Source organism: Dasypus novemcinctus, chromosome 17, assembly GCF_030445035.2.
Source record: "Dasypus novemcinctus isolate mDasNov1 chromosome 17, mDasNov1.1.hap2, whole genome shotgun sequence".
NCBI lineage: Eukaryota > Metazoa > Chordata > Mammalia > Cingulata > Dasypodidae > Dasypus > Dasypus novemcinctus.
In genome coordinates, this window is record NC_080689.1 from 64,674,302 (window position 1) to 64,696,275 (window position 21,974).

Here is a 21,974-nt window from a genome sequence, read left to right on the forward strand (position 1 = left end):
AGAAGAGAAGAGAATGGGAAGGAGGGCAGCTTTGCCCAGACACAGCCGCTCTCTGCACAGAGCTACGGGTGGGGGACGACACAGTCTTCTGGGAAGGGGTTCTAGTGATACACTCCCCTTCTTGAAATTCTGGTCAGTCCCCCGCCAGGGTCCCCACCTGGTGGGGGCAGGCCGGGGTTTCCTGATCCTGAGCGGGGCTGTGGGTTTCTGCCCTCGTCTGGTGCCCAGTATCCGATGGAGGGGGTGCCCCGAGCCCGGATGCCCGTCCAGATTCGGGTCAAGCTCTGGTTCGGGCTCTCTGTGGACGAGAAGGAGTTCAACCAGTTCACCGAGGGGAAGCTCTCCGTCTTTGCGGAAACCGTGAGTGCCTGCGGCCTGTTCCCTGCCCCCTCCCCGCAGAGCTGCCCGTGGCCCTGCTCTCAGCTGTCTTCTCTTGCTCTCCAGTACGAGAACCAGACCAAGCTGGCCCTGGTTGGGAACTGGGGCACCACGGGCCTCACCTACCCCAAGTTTTCCGACGTCACGGGCAAGATCAAGCTACCCAAGGACAGCTTCCGCCCCTCAGCCGGCTGGGCCTGGGCCGGAGACTGGTTCGTGTGTCCGGAGAAGACGTGAGTTGTGAGCAGGGGGGCGTGGAGATGTCCCCCGTGACCCGCTCTATGCCCCGGCCACCTCCTGCCCCTACACGGGCCCGAGGCGCCTCCCAGGCCTGGGCCCGCTGGACAGCCGTCCCTTCTGGAAAGGGCTCTTAACACTCCGAAGGTCCTTAGGCTTTAAGCCACCTTCAGCCTCCGGGGCACCCCAGAAAGCCCCTTCTTCCTCCGCACGTTAACCCTTCACTCACCCGGAGAGGCAGCACTCCCAGTGGTCCCTTCTCTTAGCCCCTCTCAGAACAACGTTGTCTTTCCCCATCTGCATTGTGGTCTCTACATTTTTCCTCTGCCTTTTCCTGTTTGGTTGACCATTCAACAATAATCTTTTTTTAATTTTAAACTTTTTTTTTTTTAAGACTTATTTTATTTCTCTCCCCTGTCCCCCCTCCCCAGTTGTCTGTTCTCTGTGTCCATTTGCTGCGTGTTCTTGTCCTCTTCTGTTGTTGTCAGCGGCACAGGAACCTGTGTTTCTTTTTGTGCGTCATCTTGTTGTGTCAGCTCTCCGTGTGTGCGGCACCTTTCCTGGGCAGGCTGCACTTTCTTTTGCGCTGGGTGACTCTCCTTACGGGGCGCACTCCTTGCGCATGGGGCTCCCCTATGCAGGGACACCCCTGTGTGGCAGGGCACTCCTTGCCCGCATCAGCACTGCACATGGGCCAGCTCCACACGGGTCAAGGAGGCCCGGGGTTTGAACCGCAGACCTCCCATGTGGTAGACGGATGCCCTAACCACTGGGCCAAGTCCGCTTCCCTAATTTTAAACGTTTTAATTGAATTATGGCATGTAAGGCCCTCAGGTCTTAGGTGCTCAGCTTGACTCATTGTACAATTCTGCACCTGGGTGCTGAGCTGCAGCTCCTTGCCGGGCTCTTAGAGTCTGTCCGCTGGGCTTTCTTTCTATCTTGGGTGACACATTCTGCCCATCGCTGTCCCTCGGTCTCCCCGGGGCCCCTTTTCACTCTCTTCCGTGCCTTTCTACACCCTCCTCTCCCTCCCCACCCCGTCTCACCCGGGTGGTGGGGCCCAGCCGAGGGCCTGAGGTGCAGGCAGGTGGCCCAGCCCGCAGGTGCTCTGAGGAAGTGGTTGGTGGGGGGTGGGGGTCTCCCAAGGGCGGCTCTGATGGCCCCATGCGCAGGCTGCTGCACGACGCCGACGCTGGCCACCTGAGCTTCGTGGAGGAGGTGTTTGAGAACCAGACCCGGCTGCCCGGGGGCCAGTGGATCTACATGAGTGACAACTACACCGACGTGGTAAAGGGGGCGCTCGAGGGGTGGGGGTACCCTGCTTTCCCTTGGGCCCCAGACATGCAGCCCTGGCAGGGGCCTTGGGAAGGGCTGCCACCAGCACCCAAGCCTCCAGGCTCTGGTTTGCAGAGGGATGCCATGGGCTGGGGGTGGGCAGCGTTGACCCCGGGTCCCATGGGTCTCCAGGGTGCTTTCAGGATGTCCATCGCCGGCCGCATCTTTGCTGCCTCTCTGCTAATGTCTGTTTTCTCTCCTTATGTCCCCTTGTCCTGTTTTGCCCCTAGAATGGGGAGAAGGTCCTTCCCAAAGATGACATCGAGTGCCCTCTGGGCTGGAAGTGGGAAGATGAAGAATGGTCCACTGACCTCAACCGGGCTGTCGATGAGCAAGGTGGGCAGGCGCCTGGCCAGCGCCAACCCCGCGGACTCTAGAGGCTTGTGGGGGGCTTAGCGGAGGGCAGGGGCCTCTTGGCCTCGGGTGTGGCCCTCCACGGGCCACTTCGCCTGGGTGACTTCTCGAAGGCAGCCCCCACTTAAGTCAAGCTACAGATTAGAGTGAAGGTCAGTGGCTGCCCAAGGGCCCGTGAGTGTGCCCCAAATGCAGAGGTGGTCCCCAAGAGACATGGGGAATTGTGGGGCAGTGAGTGACGGTACCCCCCAACCCCAGGCTGGGAGTACAGCATCACCATCCCCCCGGACCGGAAACCAAGGCACTGGGTCCCCGCCGAGAAGATGTACTACACACACCGACGGCGGCGCTGGGTCCGCCTGCGCAGGAGGGACCTCAGCCAGATGGACGCGCTGAGGAGGGTGAGCGCAGGGGGTGGGTAAGAGTGGGGAGGCGGGCCGGGCACAGCTGCGGTCGTGCTCGTCGCATGGGGGGCCTGTGGGACTCCCCTGGGATGCACACGGATCACACGTGCATACACGCAAGCTCACGGACCGACAGAGAACTCCCACAGATGCCTACACGAGGGGGTCCCGCTCAGAACTCGTGCACGGCCCCGGGAGGCTCAAAGACCTCTTAGGTTGGGTCCCCTGAGCAACAGGCAGAGACGGGGCTCTGGGCCCATAGACATGGTTTCCTGAGGCAGCGCCTTGGGGAGAGGATGGGTCTCAGGTGCCTTTGGCGCAGGGAAGGGGTGTCCCCTGGAGCCCCGCAGACTTGTCCTCACCGGGAGGCGAGGGGGCTGGATTTTTGTGCCCCCCTAGCCAGGAGCTGTTGGCTGGGTGCCGCCGGGGGTGGCTGGACACCTGCCTGCTCGGTGAGGCAGCGCCCTTCAGCCCAGGCTGGCAATCTCCCAAGAAAGGGGCAGGTGGGAGCTGCTCACCGCTGTTGCTCCTGGCCGCTGGGTTGGGTGTGCCGCCCGCGTGCGCGGGCCCGGGGAGGGGTCTCGCCGACAGCTGGGTTCCTGCCTCCCCCAGCCCAGGAGTCCTTCTGGCACGACCCATCCCTGCCTCTCTCTGGGCACTAGAGAGCCATGTGGCTGGGAACGGGACAGGGCAGGCCCCTTCGTGCCTTGGAACAGACAGACTCAGCTCGTTCCCCGCGGGGGCACCCTGCAACAGAGGCGTGGGCGCCTCACCCACAACCTCTCCATGAGCCCCCTTCCTGGGTGATTGGCACGCCCGGCCCCCGGGGCTGGCCCCTGTCCCTGTGCTCATGCCCAGCCCCCAGGTGGTGCCTGAGGATGGTCCCAGGTCCCTCCAGGCCCTGGGAAGGGGGACCCCTAGCGTGCCACCCACACCCTGCCCCTTGCCCTTGGGGTCTGCTAGTGGGACCAGCTAGTTGTCCTCATAGACTAGAAGGGGTCTATGCAGAAGAGGCACGTTCCCATCAGACTGCACCATCTCAAGGCAGGGCCCACCTTGGGGCCCCTCGGCCGTGGGGAGGAGGTGCAAGGGCTTCCCTCCAGCCCTCACCCACCCAGGTCCAGCCTCCTGGGGAGAAATAGCCCGGGGTCAGCAAACAGCATCTTCGTGTTGCTTCTGGCGGCAGTCCCACCTCCCATTATGTAAGCCGGCATGTGGAGAGACAGAGGAAATGGCCAGAAAACCTTGCCTTCGTGAAGCCACCCATCACCCCAATAAATGGGCCCCAAGCCCGCGTGGTCATAAGTGCCGCTTCTCCCTTCCCTTTGGGCTCCTCGATTCTCCCCACAGCCCAGGCAACCTCCTCTCCTCTCCTGATTTTCTGAATTGCGTCCCTCACCCCTGCAGAAGCTGCTTAGAGCCCTCTTCCTCCAGGCAGCCCTCCCAGATGTCCCCACCTGGAGGGTGCTGGCTGAGGGTGGTGGGGGTGAGGAGGGCAGAGCTAGAGCAGCCCCCGAGCCCGCCTCTGTCTGCTGTGCGCTCCCCACGCAGCACCGGCAGGCGGAAGCTGAGGGCGAGGGCTGGGAGTACGCCTCGCTCTTTGGCTGGAAGTTCCACCTCGAGTACCGCAAGACGGATGCCTTCCGCCGCCGCCGCTGGCGCCGCCGCATGGAGCCGCTGGAGAGGACGGGGGCCGCTGCGGTGTTTGCCCTCGAGGGGGCCCTGGTACGTTGGGCGGGGCCTGTCCCGGGCTGGGTTGGGGTGCCGCTTGGTTTCCCAGGGCTGTTTGGGACTGACAAGGGGGAGGTGCCGGGGCCCCCAGGAACACTGGCCGGGCGTCTCGGCCCCAGTGCCTCTGGGGTGGCCTTGTGTCTGGGCAGCCTCTGAAAATCAAGGAGCTCCTTGCTTGGCCCTGGAAGCCCCGTGCTACTTCAAGTAGTCACATTGGGAGCGGGTGGGACTGGTGTCAGCTCTGGCTCTTCTGGGAGAGGCTGGCACGGCAGTGGGTGGGAGGCTTTGGCCTGGAGGTCTGGTGACCCCTGAATGTCCTTGTCTGGACATGCATCCTTCTGGGTCAGAGCCCAGCTCGTGGGCCTGCACAGGAATTCTGGGAGAGATGTATCTCGGAACCTGTGCCCAGCTGGCTGCGCTGCCCCCGTGTGCACCTGCTGCAGCCAGTGACCTGCCGTGGGCCCCAGGTTATCCAGGGGCTGGGCAAGGGACACCCCCAAAAAAGATGTTTCAGCCCTTCCCAGGCAGTCTGAGTGAGGGCACTCAGGGCCAGGAGTAGACTGTCCCCCGCTCTGCTGGCTGCGGGTTCCTGGAGGAGGGGGTGAGATATCCTGGATGAGTACCCCTCCCCATGAAATCCGATCAGGACTGTGCACCCCTCTGGTGGGTTGTGGGCTGTGCCTGGGGACAGGTCCCGCCTGGATGCACTGCCTGGTGGGGTCTGAGCATGGCCACGTGCAGCCGGCCTGTGTGTGCGGGGGACAGGGGTGCAAGCTCTTAGCCCCGGGCAGTGCTGGGCTCCCTGCAGCTGTAGGCCCAGGACCTGAGGGCTGAGGGAAGGAAGGGAGCTCAGGCCAGCTGTGGCCCACGAGGGGGCTGGCAGAGGACGGAGCGTTCTACCACCATCAGCCCTGGGTGGGTGGTGGCAATATGGGAGCAGGGGCTCTGGAGGCCGAGGGTGTCACAGGCTCTGCAGAGAGCTCCCTCTGTAGTCTCGGGCCAAGGCCAGGAGCTGGCTCCCAGCAGGGGCAGGGGGGCCGGGGGGACACACAGGGCCCTGGGCTTCCGAATCACTGCAGGCCGCAGCCTCACCACGTGGGGAGGTGTTGGGTGTTTGGGCCAGGAGGGGCTTGGGGTGGGCACGGGGGGAGCTGGCGGTGGTCAGGCGGCTCCAGCCGAGGGAGGGGTGAGGGATGGAGACATTGGCAGGCCTCCGAGAGCGCCGATCCCAGAAGGAACCAGGACTTGTTTTCATCCAACAGAAACTCAGCTCAGCCTGGCCTGAGAGCGGAGCGGGGGTGATGGGCTCAGGCGCTCAAGCTGGCGGGAAGCGGGTTCACCGAGTTTCCCTGGGAGCTCGGCTCCCGCCTTGGCCTCCTTTCCGCACTGGCTCTCTCCGTGTGGTTGCGGAGCTGGCTGACGGTCAAACGGGCTGCCGGCGCCCGGCAGCCACGAACCCCCTGCAGGACAAGACCGAGCAGTCCACCCCGCACCTCTCTGCTTCTCCTGGGCAGAGAGCACCGCTTTCTTGATGATGCCAGTAACATGTTGTCCTGCGTGTGTGGGGTCACGCGCCGGGGCGGGGTGAGGGCTGGGATGTTCCTGGAGGCTGTGGCACCCCACTCCGATCAGCAGCCCCAGCAGGTTGAGAAGAAATGCTTCTGGAAAGGAAAAAGGAAGTGCTGGGCAAAGCCTGTCAGACTTGACTCCCAGAGTGGGAGGGAGCCAGCGTGGGTTGCGGAAGAGGGGGGAGCTCTGGTGGGAGCTGGGCTTTGGGACCGTCACTATTTAAAGGCCGAGGGGGATGGGTGCAGGAGGCAGAGTTCCCCTCTGGGGCCCTCCCAGGGGTCTAGTAGGAATCAGGGCACGAGGGAGCGCTAGGCTGGGATGGGGGCAGCGGGCCTAGAGAGGAGGATGAGGAAGGGCAGGGGGTGGGAGGGGAAGGGTCCTGGACCAGGCGCCTGCGCCCGGCGCGGGGTGGGGCGGGCCTCGGACTGCGATGAGTTCACATTTGGCCCTGGCGGGTCTGACACACGGGGTGAAGTGCTGCTGGAGGGAGCCGTGTCTAGCAGCTGCCTGCCCTGGGGGTCCGGAGGCCTGGGGGGCGGGGGCCTGGCAGGGGTGGTGGCCGAGCACCGGCTGGGAGGTGAGAGGGCCGGGAGGAGAGAAGGAGCGGACAGCAAGGCCAGAGAAAGGAGGACGGAAACACGGATGGACTTGGGGGCTGGCCACGTCTGGCGGAAGACGGCGAGTGAGGCTGGGAGGACCCCACCGCCAAGCTTTCATGGCTCAGTGACCCTGAGGATGGAGGGAGCCCGTGTCCAGGAGCCGGGGAGCCAGTTGGTTTAGTGTCTAGTGTGGGAAAACCGTGCGTGAGGGATCATTGAAATCGAGTGTCAGGTCCACAGACGTGGGGAGGTGATTGGTTGTGATGCACACGGGCAGATGTGCAGGTGGTCCGCAGAAGCAGCCAACTTCGGGAGCCTCCCTGAGTCCTGGGAGATCTTGGCCGGCAGAACCAGAGAGACAGTGGCTAGGGAGGTCGGACCCCACAACACCTGGGGAGGGGGGAGGGCCACAGCGTTTTGGAAGGCCTTTAGGCGTGTCTGGCACGTGGACAGGGCTTCGAGCCCATTTGTCAGTAACTGCCTGGATCGTTCGGCCTGAGTGAACGTAGCCCGCGTCCCGTACGTGCACACACACACACACTCCTATGCACTTTCTCCCCTCCCACGGTCACCTCTGCACACCCTCCCTGCCAGGACCAAGGACGGCCTGGGCTCCCTGCCCCGGAGGCCTTGTCCTCTGTCCTGGGAGGTACTGATGCCCTGGGTTAAAGCCCGCCCGGTGTAATGGGGCCAGGCGACGGGGTTGTCTGGGGGCCAGGCCCCAGCTGCCCCCCCGGGTGCTGGCCTTTGCCCACTGTTGGTTCACTTGGTGAAAGCACGGTTGGGGGGTGAAGCTCTTGAGTCGGACAGGTTTGATCTGAAATCTGCTTTCTAGTTATCTCTTCATGAAAGAAAACCACATCCTGGGGTCCTTGGAAGGATGAGAGGACAAGGACGCGTGTAAGGAAGGGCCTCTCAGACTTGGTGAGCTTAGGAACCGGAAGGGGTCCTGTTAAATGCAGGCTCCCTCGATGGAGCGGGCCTGGGGTTGCCCCAGTGACTCCATTTCTAAGGGGCCCCCAGGGGCTGCTGCGGCATCGTGAAGATGACGGGGGTCGTATTGGCCCCCCACTTGGATGCCTGTCCGAGAGGGGCTGGGTGTGTCGGTACCTGGCTGAAGAGTGAGTCCTGGGCAAGGAGGCACAGGGAGAGGCCTTGTTCGCTTGCTCCTACCAAGGGGTGAAGGAAAAGTGCTCCTCCCTCTAAGGGGTCTCCATCTGATGCCCCGCCCCTGTGATATTAGGAAGAGAGGATTTCACACACAAGTGCCAGTGAACCCCATGGTTCTGTCTCTTTGAAGTGCTGGAGGGTGGGATAAGACTCATCTGGAGTGGGGGGGCCAGGTGAGGGCGGTTTCTTAGAGCAGGACTGGGCAGGCTGGAAGCACGTGAAGGGGTCCAGGGGGGCCGGTGGGCGCAGGCCGTTCAGCCTTCGTGTGAATCCTCTGCCGTCGGATGCCCGAGCTCCAGGACCGGGCCTGCGGCGCCCCCTTGCCTCCAGCTACCCCTTCGCTGGCCCGCGCGTCCATCCAGCAGCGGGCCCGGCTCGCCAGCTCCCCTCTGGAAGCCGTCTCCTTGGAAGGCAGGTCCTGTCTGCTCATTAGCACGGGCAGCCTTTCCCTGAAACCTTCTGCGGGGGCCAAGCCTGGCTCCCTCCACGGAGCGGGAGGCCCTGGCTCCGTCTGCTAATCGTCTGCTGTCTCCATCCCCAGCATTATTTTATTTTCGTATTATTCTTTTTCCAGCTAATATCCTGGCATTCCCAAAGACACCGGGTTTCATAATCTTCCTGGCGTTCCTCGGGAGCTGGGAAGCGGAGCACAAAGCCGCTCTTATAGCCAGTCCCACCCAGCCTCCCTCTCCTCGCCCCACACCCCGAGCTGCCGCCGCCGCCGCCACCGCCGCCACCGCCGCTGGCTCCCGCCCCGTCACCCCCGCCCGACGCCACTGGCCTCCCTGGGAACCTGGTGACGGCTGCAGGGGATGAGCTCACAGGATCCATCTTGTCTCCCTCGCCCTGGGCCTGCCGTCCCCGCACGGGGATTTTTCCAGAGCCCTGCCTCTGCGCTTGGCCCCGGCCTCAGAAAGGGTTTTCTGAGATGCCTGAGCTTGGGCCGGGAGGGGACGTCGGCAACATGTGCTCACGGCCGCGGAGACTTTAAAGGCTGGAAGGGACCTTCGTGTGCTAAACGTGCTCTTGACCTGGCCTCAGAGCTGCTCAGGCCCCTTGGAATTGGACGCCAAGGGGTGTTTGTGCCTGAATTATGTGCGTGTGCACACGTGTGTGATGTGGACACGTGAGCCTGTCTTTGTGGGGCATATTCTGGTGATAAGGTCCATGGTTTCATCCAATTCTCAGGGGGTCCCGGCCACAAAAAAAGGATAAGAATGACTAGAATCTGTTTTACCAGGTGCCAGGAACCAGGTGGAGAGCTTGCCCCACCTGCTATCCTCAGGTGACCCCTGAGGCTGTGCTCTGTTATTCCATTATATAGCTGGGGAGGTTGAGGCTCTGGCACTGTGCTGTCCAATACGGTTGCCAGTACAGGTGGCTATTTTAATTTGCATTTAAAGTAATCAATAAAACCCCAGCTTCCGTCACACCAACCACACACTGGGGGCTTGGTAGCTCCCCCCGGCTCCTGGCTGCCACGTGGATAATGCGGATACAGAAGTTCCATCATCACTGGAAGGTCCATTGGACAGCGTGTTCTGGAACAGCTGAGACCCTAATGTTACCCCAGAAGAAACAGAGGCCCTAGAAGGGGTTTGCCCAGAGACACAGCAGGAGTCAGGGCAGGACGAGGTGGGAGAGCCGCTTGGCTGCCCCTGCTCCCCGGGCGTCTGCCCACTAGTGGCCAGACCTCCAGCCGGTGCTTTTGTTTCCTTGCCCCCTTTCCCTACCTGCTGTGGAGGGGCCTTGGTGGTGGGGGGTTTGATGTGGTGGGCCGTGGGGAGCTGGCTAAAGCCCTTGGGCATCACCCTCCCTGTCTCGGAGCCAAACAGCCGGCCTCCCCGGGGCATCCAGGCGGCTGGAGAGGAGCTGGCAACATCGCTCCCACCCTGGGAAGCCCCAGGTGGTTGGCAGAGGCCTGACCGGCAGTGGAGAAGACCCTGGAGACAGGTGTCCTGCACCCCAGTCAGGGAGCAGGAAGGGTAGTGGAAATCAGAAGTGCAGGCAAGGGGACCAGAGAGGCTGGTGCGAGGTCCGAGTAATCCAGGAAGTCTTCCCAAAGGAGGTGACTTTTGAGCCGGCTTCAAAAGGAGGTCAGGTGTTGGGTGGGAAGGTGAGGGACTGGCTCTGGACCTGGATGGACCTCCCACCCAGGCCAAGTTCTGGAGCGAGGGCAGTGTCTGGCAGGGGAGAGGGCTGTGCCTCCTGCAGTGACCAGGGCAGTTGGCTCTGTGGTCAGGCTGCAAGGAAGTGGCCTCGTGTGTCCGTGGACTCTGGTGAATATTACTAACTGGCCATCTGCTTTTTGCCTGGCCTTGTGCTGGCAGGAGAGGGCTGGCTCCTTTCTTGAGCAGGGGTCTCGCCACCGCGTCTGCTCCCCCCACAGAAGGGCTGTTGGGGCAGCTCCTGTCAACGTGTGGAGCCTGGGTCTTGGTGGGTGGTGGGCTGAGCTCGTGGTTGTTCGTGCAGGACTTGGAGGCTGAAGCCTGGAGCATCAATTGGGCATCTGTGGGCAGCTAAGATGCAGCACGTGCATGTGTGGGCGTGGAGGGGCCGGGCGGGCGGCAGGTGGCGGGGTGTGCCAGGCACCCTCCACACGTGCGGCTGTGTGTACTCGCCTGAGTCCTAGCCATTGCTAGGGCGACCGTATAATCTGGTCTGGGACGGTAGTTAACAAGTATGCTGGAACCACAGGTGTGAACCAGGACTTTCCCAGGCGGACCAGCACAGCCAGCTGTCCTAATTGCCGAGGCACGCGGGCGCGGGATAAGACCTGCTGGAGAGTCTCTGGGACCTCCATGTGTGGAGACGTGGAAGCCCTGGAGGGACATGCAACTGCACGCATGCCCTCGGACGTGCCAACCTACGTGTGGCCTGGTGGATTCTCCAGGTTTCCTGAGTCCACTCGGAGCTCCCCAGGGGCCAGCGAGCAGTTCTGCAAGGAGTTTAGCAGCTGCCGCCCAGCCCTGGCTCCAGCTGTAAATTAAACGGGGCTTCACCCTCGCCTGCTATTCCACTTAAGGTGGCGCTCAGCCCTGATCGGGGAAGGAGGGCTGTGTGCTCCCTCGTTCAGCAGGTTCTCCTCCTTGGGCCTGACCTGCTGGCCTGTCTGGGGCTTCCCCACAAGCCGAGGTGACCCTGAGGCCGGGGCAGCCAGGACAGCGAAGTGGGCTCCGGGCTCCCCAAGGCCCTGACTTGGCGCTCAGGCCTGTCCACTCCAAAGCCCTGCTCAGCCATTCTGAGCCCTGTGGGGAAGCAGGGGCCTGAGAGACCCTGGTTCTGCTGGCTAATTTGCTGTGTAACTCCAAGGAAGACATTGATCTCCCTGGGCCCCCGTTTTCTCACTTACCAGATGGGGATAAAAACAGTGCAGCAAAAATAATAATTGCCCAACTACACAGGGCTCGCCAAACTACGGGCCACCCCGGGGGTCAAATCTGACCTGCCCCCCTGTTTTTGTAAATAAGGTTTTATGGGAACGTGGCCCACGCTCAGTCACGTGCACACTGTCTGCGTCTGCGTTTGTGCCACAACGGCAGAGCTGAGTAGTTGCAGTAGAGCCTGTACGGCCTGCAGAGGCGCAAGTATTTCCTCTCGGTCCCTACAGCACCACATGCCAGGCACTGCCCGGCCTGCTCACGGGCCCTGGGGATAGGCCAGTGCTCCGCTTCACAAGGCCTTGCAGGCAGAGAGAAGACAAGAAATAATCATCCTCACACGTCGTGAAAACCGTACAGGGGTGGCCGGGCCGTGCAGGCCCAGCGCCCTCTTCCCGACATTGTCGTGTGGTGGTTTGGGTGTCCCAGCTTAGCCCAGGGGGGCACAGAGCTGGCCGGTCACCCTGGGGCAGCGGTGTGCTGGGTGGTTAGTACTGGCCTGTACCTTGGCTGATTTTCACGGTGTCAACACTCTCGCCTGGACCAATTTTGAGCTGCCAACGTGGAGGCCCCGTCCGCGGCCCTGGGAAGAGGTGTGTGGGAGCAGCGTTTCTAGTATTTGCACCACACAGATGTGCTAGACGCCAATCACCTCCAGGGCACCGATTGCCTCTGCTATTTATAGAATCTTTAATTATGAATGGATGTGATTTAATGTTTAGTAATCTCTGTTTAACTACTGGCTTGCAAAATCCCTGGAAATCGAGTCGTCCGTTCTCGTGGGCCAGTAGGGCTGGCGGTGAGGCGCTGCTGGTCTCGGGGTCCCCTGATCCTGGTTCGCTAAGTAGGGGGTGGGGAGTGGCCCCCAACGGCAATCCCCGTCCTGGTGGCTCTGTCACCTGGGACCTTTGGGCCCATCCTGTGTAGGACTTGAGCCCTCGCCTGCAATCCAGGCTTGTCCACAGCCACCTGCTGGACCATCTTGGCTTGACTTGACTCTTCCTTTGGTCCAGAAAAGGTCTCTCTGACCCCTTGCCCCCGTGGGCACAGGCCTGACTGCCCGCGATGCCTCTGAGGCTCTGTCCTTCCTTTCTGGTTGCCGCGGGTATGGCCGCCCTAGTGCTGCCACCTGCCCGCTCAGCCCCGGGGCCCCTGCTGCTCAGCCCATGCCTTTTCCCACTTGCACCTCTGCTCCCATCCCTTCTGTGCCCTGTTGATGGCAACTCCCCCTGCTAAAGGGCAGAGGGTGTGCGGGACAGACGACCTGTCTGGGGAGGTCCCAGGCACAGAAGAAAGCTCAGCCGTTCCCACAGACTTGTTCTGGGGCTTGGACCAGGGTTAGGTGGAGGAGCCCCCCTTTCAAGGCTGCGCACCTCCCCTTGGTGGGCAGCATCACCCGGCGGACTCAGGGGGGCTCGACTGCCGGATCTGGGACCCCAGGGGTGCCCACCGTATCTGGGGGGGAGGGCAGAGACTCCCGCCCATTCTGAAGCTCGGCCCCTCCCGGGGCCCGTGGCCACCGCGGGTTGGAGGCCACCCCGCCCCCGGGCGAGCAGCAGCTCCCTGACAGCGCTAGCCCCGAGACGGGCTGCGTGGCCACAGACCACATGGCTGCCAGCCCCGGCCGGCCCGGGAGTCCTGTCAGCATGAGGTATGGGGGCAGGAATGTGACTGCGGGAAACCAAAGCCCTGCGCCCGGCCCTGCGGCCGGAGGAGTGGGCCGTGGGCAGGATGCTGGGCGGCGGGGAGGGGCCGGAGTGCGGCCTCCCCTGGGCCCGGCCATGCCCCGGCTCCGGGCCCCAGCAGGGGGGGAGCAGCCGGCCCCCTCCCCGACTCCGCCCTGCCCGGGTCGGCATCCCAGCTTGCCCCTCGGCCGCGCCGTTCCCCTGAGCTTGGTGGCAGGCCTCCGGCATGCGGTTCCTTTCCCCGCCGAGCACCTTCCTCCACCCCCTCCCACAGGCAGCCCTCCTGAGCAGAAACCAAGGGACCGCCCTTTCCGTTCCTCCCCGGCTCCGTCCGGGGTGTGAGTGAGTCCTCTTCATTCGCCCCTTCTGTCGTGGTGTGAGGCCCTGAGTCCGGAGCTGGGACGGGGGTGCTGCCTGATACGCTCTTTCCTGTCCCTTCCCCGGGGGTCTCAGGCCTGTGAGTGGCACACGTGGCTCAGACGGGGGATGCTCGTGGTTCGTGTTATGTGTAGATCTTCACTGGGTGTCTGCTATGTACACCTAATGGGCTAGGGGCTGGGTGCCAGGGATAAGGGGGTGTGAGAAGTGCGTGAGCAAAGGTGAAGTGGTAAGAGGGAGAAGTGCTTGGAAGGATGGGCAGTTCCCAGAGCTAGGAGAGCATGGGTGGGGGCTGCTGATGAAGGCAGGGCAGCCAAGGAAACGGCTGTGCCTCAGTGAGACTGAGGGGAAGGAAGTGTGCACGTTAGCTCAGCTGGGAGGGCACTCCCAGGGAAGAGGACAACATGGGCAAAGGCCCTGTGGCAGAAGAAAGGTTTCAGGAAATTTTAAGAAGGACAGAAGGGCAGAGAGTGAGGGGAGAGGTGAGACTGGAGAGATGAAGGATTTGAACTGACATTTACTGAGTGCTGACTGTGACAGGCCCCTGCCCTGGGTTGTGGGAGCATCAGTTCACTTAACTTCCACCAGCATGTCTCAGCTGAGGGTGATTCCTTCCTCTCCCACCAGTGGACTTCCAGCAATGCCTGGAAATACCGGTTGTCATGTCTGGGGGCTGCTCCTGGCATCCAGTGGGTCGAGGCTGGGGGTGCCCCTAAACAGCCCTCGGTGCCCAGGACAGCCCCCACAACAAGGAATTATTTGGCCCCAGATATCAAACCCCTGCATTTTCCACTACAGCCCTGTGCGGTGAGTGTTACCACAATTGCCATTTTGAAATGGGGAAACTGAGTCTCAGGCTGGGCTTTCCTGCGGCCCTTACTGTCCCGCCCACCCCAGCTGCCCTTCTCTGGCCTGCCCTGGGACCCCCAGGCGGGTTCCTCTCCTGCTTCCCCTCCTGGTGCCTGAGAAATGCAGCCGGGACGTTCTCTCCACGGAGCTTTGGGGTCTGTAAAACGAATTAGTCGCCTGGATTTTCTACTCCGTGCACATAAATACTGGCCGGATATCTGCAGGCTGCTCTTTTGTCAGGCAGTTATTAAGTTTCTTTGCCTGTCGGTGCTGTGGTTTCCCCATCTCTAAAACGAAGGCAGCAACGGCCCCGCTCTGTGAAGTGTGAGGATTAAAGCTCTCGGCACACGTTCATGCACACGTTAAGTCCCAGAGAGTTGTTTGCTGTGACCGTGAAAGTTGCAAGGCGTGGACCGTGTGACACCACTCATGGGCCTCCCACTCACGCTTTCCTCTCCTCGTTGTCACCTTCTGGCGGGAGCTTTCCCTCCCATCAGGCTCAGCCCTCACCCAAGTTCCTGTAACTCCAAATGCACCCTTCCCTCTAGAGAAAGGGTGATGTGAGGGGCCCTTGTGAGAGGGAGGGGCTTGGGGTGGATCCCGTTCACTGACGTGGTAACTATTTCCTCAGGGCCTCTCGTGCCAGGCACCGGTGCTGGGGACAGAGATGCGCCCTCAGGGAGGCCACGTGCCCGGCGGGGCCAGGAAGACACTAAACAAATGTGTTAACATAGGAAACCTCAGGGGCTAGTGAGCGCCATGAGGAGAAATGAGGCTACAGAAGAGGTTAGAGCGAGCCATTGTGGGGGCGTGTGAGGGTGTGTGGGGTGGGTGTGTGAGGGTGTGTGAGGGTGTGTGGGGTGGGGTGTGAGTGTGATTGGGGTGTGTGGGGTGTGTGAGGATGTGTGAGGTGTGTGAGGGTGTGTGGGGTGGGGTGTATGAGTGTGATTGGGGTGTGTGGGGTGTGTGAGGTGTGTGAGGGTGTGTGGGGTGGGGTGTGTGAGTGTGATTGGGGTGTGTGGGGTGGGGTGTGTGTGATTGGGGTGTGTGGGGTGGGGTGTATGAGTGTGATTGGGGTGTGTGAGGGTGTGTGGGGTGTGGGGTGTGTGAGGGTGTGTGGGGTGGGGTGTGTGAGTGTGATTGGGGTGTGTGGGGTGGGGTGTGTGTGATTGGGGTGTGTGGGGTGGGGTGTGTGAGTGTGATTGGGGTGTGTGAGGGTGTGTGGGGTGTGTGGGGTGTGTGAGGGTGTGTGAGGTGTGTGAGGGTGTGTGGGGTGGGGTGTGTGAGTGTGATTGGGGTATGTGGGGTGGGGTGTGTGAGTGTGATTGGGGTGTGTGAGGGTGTGTGGGGTGTGTGGGGTGTGTGAGGGTGTGTGAGGTGTGTGAGGGTGTGTGGGGTGGGGTGTGTGAGTGTGATTGGGGTATGTGGGGTGGGGTGTGTGGGGTGTGTGAGTGTGATTGGGGTGTGTGGGGTGTGTGAGTGTGATTGGGGTGTGTGTGGGGTGTGTGAGGGTGTGTGGGGTGGGGTGTGTGGGGTGTGTGAGTGTGATTGGGGTGTGTGGGGTGTGTGAGGGTGTGTGGGGTGTGTGAGTGTGATTGGGGTGTGTGTGGGGTGTGTGAGGGTGTGTGGGGTGGGGTGTGTGGGGTGTGTGAGTGTGATTGGGGTGTGTGGGGTGTGTCAGGGTGTGTGGCATCAGCTCTCCCCAAAGCTTGAGCTGTTGTCGCCAGAGGTGCTGCTCATTCACTCATTCACTCATTCACTCCCTCATTGATTCTTTATTGAGCACCTGCTGCATGCAGGGTGCCCTCTGGGGGAGGAGCTGGACAAGTGAACAGGCATTTACAGTGTCCAGCGGTAGTGTAGGAATGGGAGAACTTGGGGGCCCCTGGGAGCCCCTGGGAGGGCTGCCTGATCCCTCAGGGTGGCCTTTAAGAGGAGCTGGACAGCTGAGGACAGGTTAGCCAGGGACAGAAAGGGGCAGCCGGAGCTACAGCAAGAGGCCTGGGGGCAAGGAAGGGGGCCCCGGAGCGCCCCCGCTGGTGGGAGGATGGAGGCGGCAGCTGAGCGGGTGCTGGGGGGTGGGAGGGCTGCCTGCTGGAGGCTCGGTCAGAGGCCAAGGCTGGGAAAGTAAGAGCCGCCTCCTCTCCGCTCCCAGGCTCTGTGGGGGCAGCGCAAGAGCCCAGCCCCCACCCCCAGGAGGTCAGCGGGGAGGATGTGACGACGGGCTGTTGGGGAAGATTCTGCCTAGGGTGCGACTGGGGTGCCGAGGGGCGCCAGGCATGTGCCCCCCGGGGCTCCCCAGGGATGCTTCTTCCCAGCCGGCCCGTCTCTCTCCTAAGGGGAAGAGATGGGAAGGGGAAGAGAGGGGAAGGCAGGAGGCAGGGTCCCACGTGGGGGCAGGTGGGGCTGGGAGGCGGGCAGCGGCCCCGGGGAGTGTGCGCAGTGGCTGGAGGCAGGGCAGGGCAGCACCCAAGTGAGGGGCATCCCCGGGAGGGCACCCTGGCCGTTCTGGGCACCCATGCCTGCTGTGGGCTGCGCCCAGGAGTCTGGAGGTACCAGCCTCCCTGGAAATCCCAGGGAGGGCAGCACCTTTCTCATCACAAGTGGGTGGCCCTGCCCTTGGACAGGGACCCAGAAAGTGCTGCCAAAGCCACAGGTGGAGGCGGTTGCGGGGAGAGGTGCTGACAGGCGGCTGGGGGCACATCTAGAGGAGGGGAGGGGGTGTGCACTGCAGCCAGGCTCGAGCAGGGAGGTCCCTGCAGGCGCTTGCTCGGGAGGGAATGAGCTAAGGGGCTCATGGCAGCCGGAGGCGCCTTGGTCCCTGCACTCACCCCAGCGTCCTGCCCCAGCTGGAGCTCCCCCAGCCCACCCCGCGGCCCCTCGTGCTGTTGCACTCAGGTGCCCCCGCACCCTATCGCCAGGGTCCTGGCTGCAGTCTGCTTCCCTTGGCATCCCTGTGCCTCCTGGCTTGGCTTGGGGGGCACGGCTCTGGCGCGCCTCTGCCAGCCCCTGGGTTGGGGGTCCGCATGTGGCCCCTCGGGCCCCGCAGCTGGCTGAGGCCAGTAGCTGCTGACCCACTGTGTGCTCCAAGGGACCCCAGCAGAGCACGGCCACGCCCTCTCCTGGAGGGGACCCAGGACCTCCCGGTCCACACCGGCCTGGGGAGGGAGGATTTGGGGGCCGTGGCTTTTGGGTCCTTCCCTGGCTGCAGTGTGACATCCTCTCAGTGACCCCCTCTCTATGCCCTGTGGATGCACGTGCCTGTGTAGGTGTGTGTGTGTGGGGGGCAGAGCTTGGCCCAGGGCTGTGGGTCCTGACAGCAGTGTCCGACCTTCCCAGCTTCCTGGAGTACTTCTGAGCACGTATGGGCTAAGTATGAGGTCCCGCAGCACAATTGCTAACTTCATAGTTTATGACCTCGCCCCAGGCATGTGCCTTATTTCTTTCCTAAGATCTGTAAGAGCTAACACTTATTGAGCAATTACTGTGTTCCAGGCCAGGTGCCAAGGACTGCCAGTACTTTCTATCTCGTTTAACAATCACAGCAACTTTTCAAGATAGGGACTGTGTCATTATCCCCAATTTACAAAGAGATTGATCGAGAGGGGATTCGGAGGGTGCCCCAAGTCCCTCAGTCAGTAACGGGCGGAGCGAGGCGAGAGCCAGGCTGCCTGGCTCTGGGGCCCATGTTTCATTGCTGTGCTGAGCGCTGGGGTTACCGTACCCCTGTGGCCGATAGGGGGTGCCCCGTGGTGGGAGCTGCAGGCTGCGCATCCTCCCAGGCCCTCGGTGTGACCCCCGGGAGGACACGCCTTTCCTGAGTGTGCGCCTGGCCGGGGCTGAGCAGGGGGAGAGCCTGTCCGACTTTAGGATGCATTTCCTGCTTGACCCAGGAGTGACCAGTGCCGTGCTCACCTGGGCGTCTGAAGACAACCAAGAAGACGGGGAGGACGGTGACGGCTGGTGGCCTTTCTGCCTAGGGGACAGCGTGAGCTCGTGATGGGGAGAGCAGGAGTTTGGGGCACCTTTGGCGAGGGTGACCCTACCTGTCTGAAGCCGAGGGCCCGGGTTTGGGGGAACCTTGGTGTTGGGTCAGGAAGATGGGGCCAGGTCACCGGGGTCTGCCGAGGGGGCCGGACCTGACCCTTCAGGACGCGAGGGCCACTGAAGCGTCAGGCAGGGGCGCGGAGCGGCGACGGGGGCGATGAGGACGGTTCTGGCTTTGGGGTGCGGGCCAGAGCAGGGGTGGAGGGCAGGCACCCAGGGAGGGCTCTGGGACGAGCGGGGTCTTTGGAGAGGAGGAGCACGGAAGTGACGGTGGCGTCTTGGACTGGGAGGCACTGGGGGACTGTGTATAGTTGGGGGGGTCTGGGGCGAGGTCGAGATTCTCGGGGAAATGGCTCCAGCCAGAGCGGAGGTGAGGACGCCCCAGCAGAAATCCCTGGGGACCGGGTGGGGGCGACCGGGCCTGCTGAGAGAGCGTGGGCTTTGCTGGTGAGGGTGTGTGTTGGAGGGACAGCCAGGACAAGGAAACGAGGCACAGACCACCCCATTCTTAAACCTGCTGCCTCTAAAGTGGCAGGTGACAGGGAAGGGGACGGGGAGGGAGAGGCGAGTGGGCTTGGAAGTCGGCGTGGACCGCCGATGGAGCAGACAGGACGGGGCCCCTGGTGGCAGTGACGTGAGCCCCTGGCTGTGGGAGGCAGCTGGCAGCAAGGCCCGGGCTTGGAGGCTGGGCTGGAGCGTGGCTGACCCCCTGTCCTCGCGGGGGCCTTGACTGCCACGGGATCCCTGTGTCCCAGACAGTGCAGGACCCCGGGGGAGGGGCTAAGGAGTGCGCCAGGGAGGGGCGCGTCTGGTCTAGGGAGGTTGTCTCGTCCTGGTGCCACCAGATGTGACGTGTGGCTCAGTGGTCAGGGCCCGGTAATGAGGACGAGGTGACGGAGCTGACTCTGGGTTTATGCGCTCTGAACCCACAGACGGACTTTGTTTATATTTTTAAAAGAGATATAGATCACACAAAATGTTACATTAAAAAATACAGGAGATTCCCCTATGCCCCACTCTGCACCCCACCCCGCTTTTCCCACATCAGCACTTTCTGTCATCAGCCCCAGACTGACCCCCAGCCGGCCCAGGCGCTGGCCCTGCCTGCCTCGCTCATCCCTGACCCCGGCCCGGCCCTTGCCCTGGCCTCAGCCGAGCCTCTTGCTCAGCTCGATGCACAGCAGTGAGAGATGCTGAAGGAAGCAGCGCAGCCTCTGCCGGGATCTGGGGCCCCAGCTCAGTGCCTGTGTGGCTCTGGTGCCTGCCCCGTCTCCAAACACACAGCGGGTGGCGAGATATGGGGACCCAGAGACGCTAGCCTGCGACCTCCAGACCTCGGCTCCCTCTAACTCACCCCTCCCTGGAGAGCCCCTGCGAGCCCTTCCTTCTACCGGACTTGAACTTCTGGGGCTGGAACAACTCGACATCCCATTCTGGTGGGTTCAGGCTTCACTGGAGGGAGGAGAGCTTCCCACACTCCCTTGGTGATTTGAAATTGGAGCCTGGAGATGCTTCAGGAGAGGATGGCTCCCCGAGCGCGAAGCTGCCCTAGAGCTGCCAGCCCGGCTCTCAGCAGCCGAGCAGCAAGGCCTAAATGATCCTCAGGGCCTGGCGCGGGGGCCAGGTGCACCCTGACCAGCTCCTGTCTCCAGGGCGGCGTGGTGGACGACAAGAGTGAAGACTCCATGTCGGTGTCCACCTTGAGTTTTGGCGTGAACAGACCCACGATTTCCTGCATCTTCGACTGTGAGTGACGCTCGGGGGTATCGGGGGGTGCTCTGGGCGTCTTACCTGTGTGCTCATGTGGGGTTACGTGGCCAGGCGAATACGTGGGGCCATGGATAGCTGTGTGTTTTGGGTGGGTCGCTGGCGTTAGGGGGGTGTATGTGTGTGAACCTGGAACCTGAAAGCAGCATTGGGGGTCCTGTGCGCCTGGCTGCCCCCATCAATCTGGTTTCTTTCTCCACACCTCACTCGGGGGTCCCCCTAGGAGGGGTGGTCTGTTGCCCTGACCCTGGGAGGGGACCGGTCCTGGCATTCTGACAGGTGTCCCTCCGATGGTCCCGCCCTCTTTCCACTGCCCTTCCTGGGGGCAGTCTCCGTCCTGCCCTCTAGCCACCCACCCCTCACTCCTGCCTCTCTTTCCTTCCTTGGCAAAGACGGGAACCGGTACCATCTGCGCTGCTACATGTACCAGGCCCGGGACCTGCCTGCGATGGACAAGGACTCTTTTTCTGGTAGGTGGGGGAGAGGGGAGGAGGCCAGGGAGCGTGGCCTGAAAGCTGGGGACCGAGGTGTGGGCCTCTGGACGACAGGGGCCGTGGGCGGGGGCTTCTCTGAGGGCGGGCGCTGCGGTCCGCTGGATGCGTGAGGTCGGCTGCCGGGGCAGGGCCGCGTGGCCTCCTGAGTGCGGCAGCCTCCCATCCACGGCCCGCTTGGCTCCGCGGCCAGCCCGTCTGGCCTTGGCTCTCGGGACGCCCCTGGCTCTGGGGTGGCCTGAGCCTCCTCCTCCTCTACTGCTCCTGCTCAGGTTCTTTGCTGCCCTCTACGCCCTGTGCCCTCCGCTCTGTGCACTGTCCCCTTCCCCCGGTGCTCACGGCTCATCTGGGGAGCCTCCCAGGCCTTCAGCCCCGCCCCTTAGGATGACCCCCACTGTGCGTCTCAGAGGCCTCTCGTCGTCCTGTCCACACCAAGCTCCTTGTGAGCCCCCCTTCCCAGATTCACGGTCCCCAGAGCGGTCTGCGCATGGCACTCCCTCATTTCAAACATTGACGCTGACAGCGGGGCAGGCAAGGTCCTTTGTGATCTGGCCCCTGTGCACCTCACGCTTTTCAGCTTTCAGTAATTCCTCTCTATCCACTCTGGCTATTATCCATGCTTGTCAATCTCGTCCATGTGCCTGGCACTGCACTGTGTTTCTTCTACCTAGAATGCATCACATCCCTATTTTTAACCCAGAGAACTCCTAAACATCCATCAAAACCCAGCCCAGATACCTTCTGGCCTTTCCCTGAATCAGCTGGTTGCTTCTTCCTCAGGCTTTCCTCAGCCCTTGGCCCACACCTCTCTCAGGACCCACTGCGTCTATTACGGTCTATTTCTGCCAGATTCCTCCCACTCTGACTGCGAGCTCCTCCTGGAAGGGGCCTTGTCTTACCTTCGGGCCTGTAGTACTTGGAATCTAAAGCCCTAACGTTTATCGAGAGCTCACTATGTGCCCAGGCACTTTGCTGGCTTTATTTTGTGTAATCTTTACAATCTGCCCCGTGAAGCAGGTATTCAACACCCCCGTTCTACAGGTGAGGACACTGAGACTCGGGCTTACTCGATTGTTTTGAGTTTACAAAGATGACAAGTGACAAAGCAGCATTGAACCCAGGGCTCTCGCCCTCCAGATGCTGCTGCTCAGTTCGGTAGAACTGAGTTGCTCTGCGAGAATGACCTTCTGTTCCCAGACTGGCTGGAACGGCCTTTAGCCATTCGCTTCCCCCTGCCCAGCCAGGTGTCCTCCCCGATGTGGGGGACCACTCCGTTCCTTACTCCAAAGCAGCTGTGGTGCCCCCACTTCACTCTGCACCTCTCCCAGTGGCCCCGCGTGCAGAGTGGGGAGGGGACGCTCCCTTCTGAGCCTCGGGGCTGGGGCCTGAGAGTTCCCAGGAAAGCGGGTGCAAGAGCAGCAAGCAGGAACCGGCAGGCCCGGGAGGGGGTCTGCCTCTGCGGGTTCCCGGGGAGCTCTGCCAGGATGCTCTCTGACAATTAGAGCTTACCCTGAGGATAAAGGAAAACCCTCATCCCAACCTGCCCCCCCTCCCTTCCAGGGGGGATGTGAGAGGTGAGTGTGCAGGCCAGGGATGTGGG

General features: G+C 62.3%; 1 protein-coding gene across 25 annotated transcripts in view; it reads left to right on the top strand.

Annotated features, from left to right (window-relative positions):
* Positions 1-21,974, top strand: part of DYSF (dysferlin) — a 224,002-nt gene that overhangs the window by 111,862 nt on the left and 90,166 nt on the right. For all 25 annotated transcript variants that reach the window (XM_058278903.2, XM_058278900.2, XM_058278898.1 and 22 more), the window contains 8 exons: positions 229-360; positions 445-611; positions 1,788-1,902; positions 2,181-2,286; positions 2,563-2,705; positions 4,260-4,433; positions 19,769-19,862; positions 20,276-20,353. In XM_058278903.2, coding sequence (XP_058134886.1) covers positions 229-360; positions 445-611; positions 1,788-1,902; positions 2,181-2,286; positions 2,563-2,705; positions 4,260-4,433; positions 19,769-19,862; positions 20,276-20,353 — 1,009 coding nt within the window. The remainder of the gene's footprint in view (positions 1-228; positions 361-444; positions 612-1,787; positions 1,903-2,180; positions 2,287-2,562; positions 2,706-4,259; positions 4,434-19,768; positions 19,863-20,275; positions 20,354-21,974) is intronic.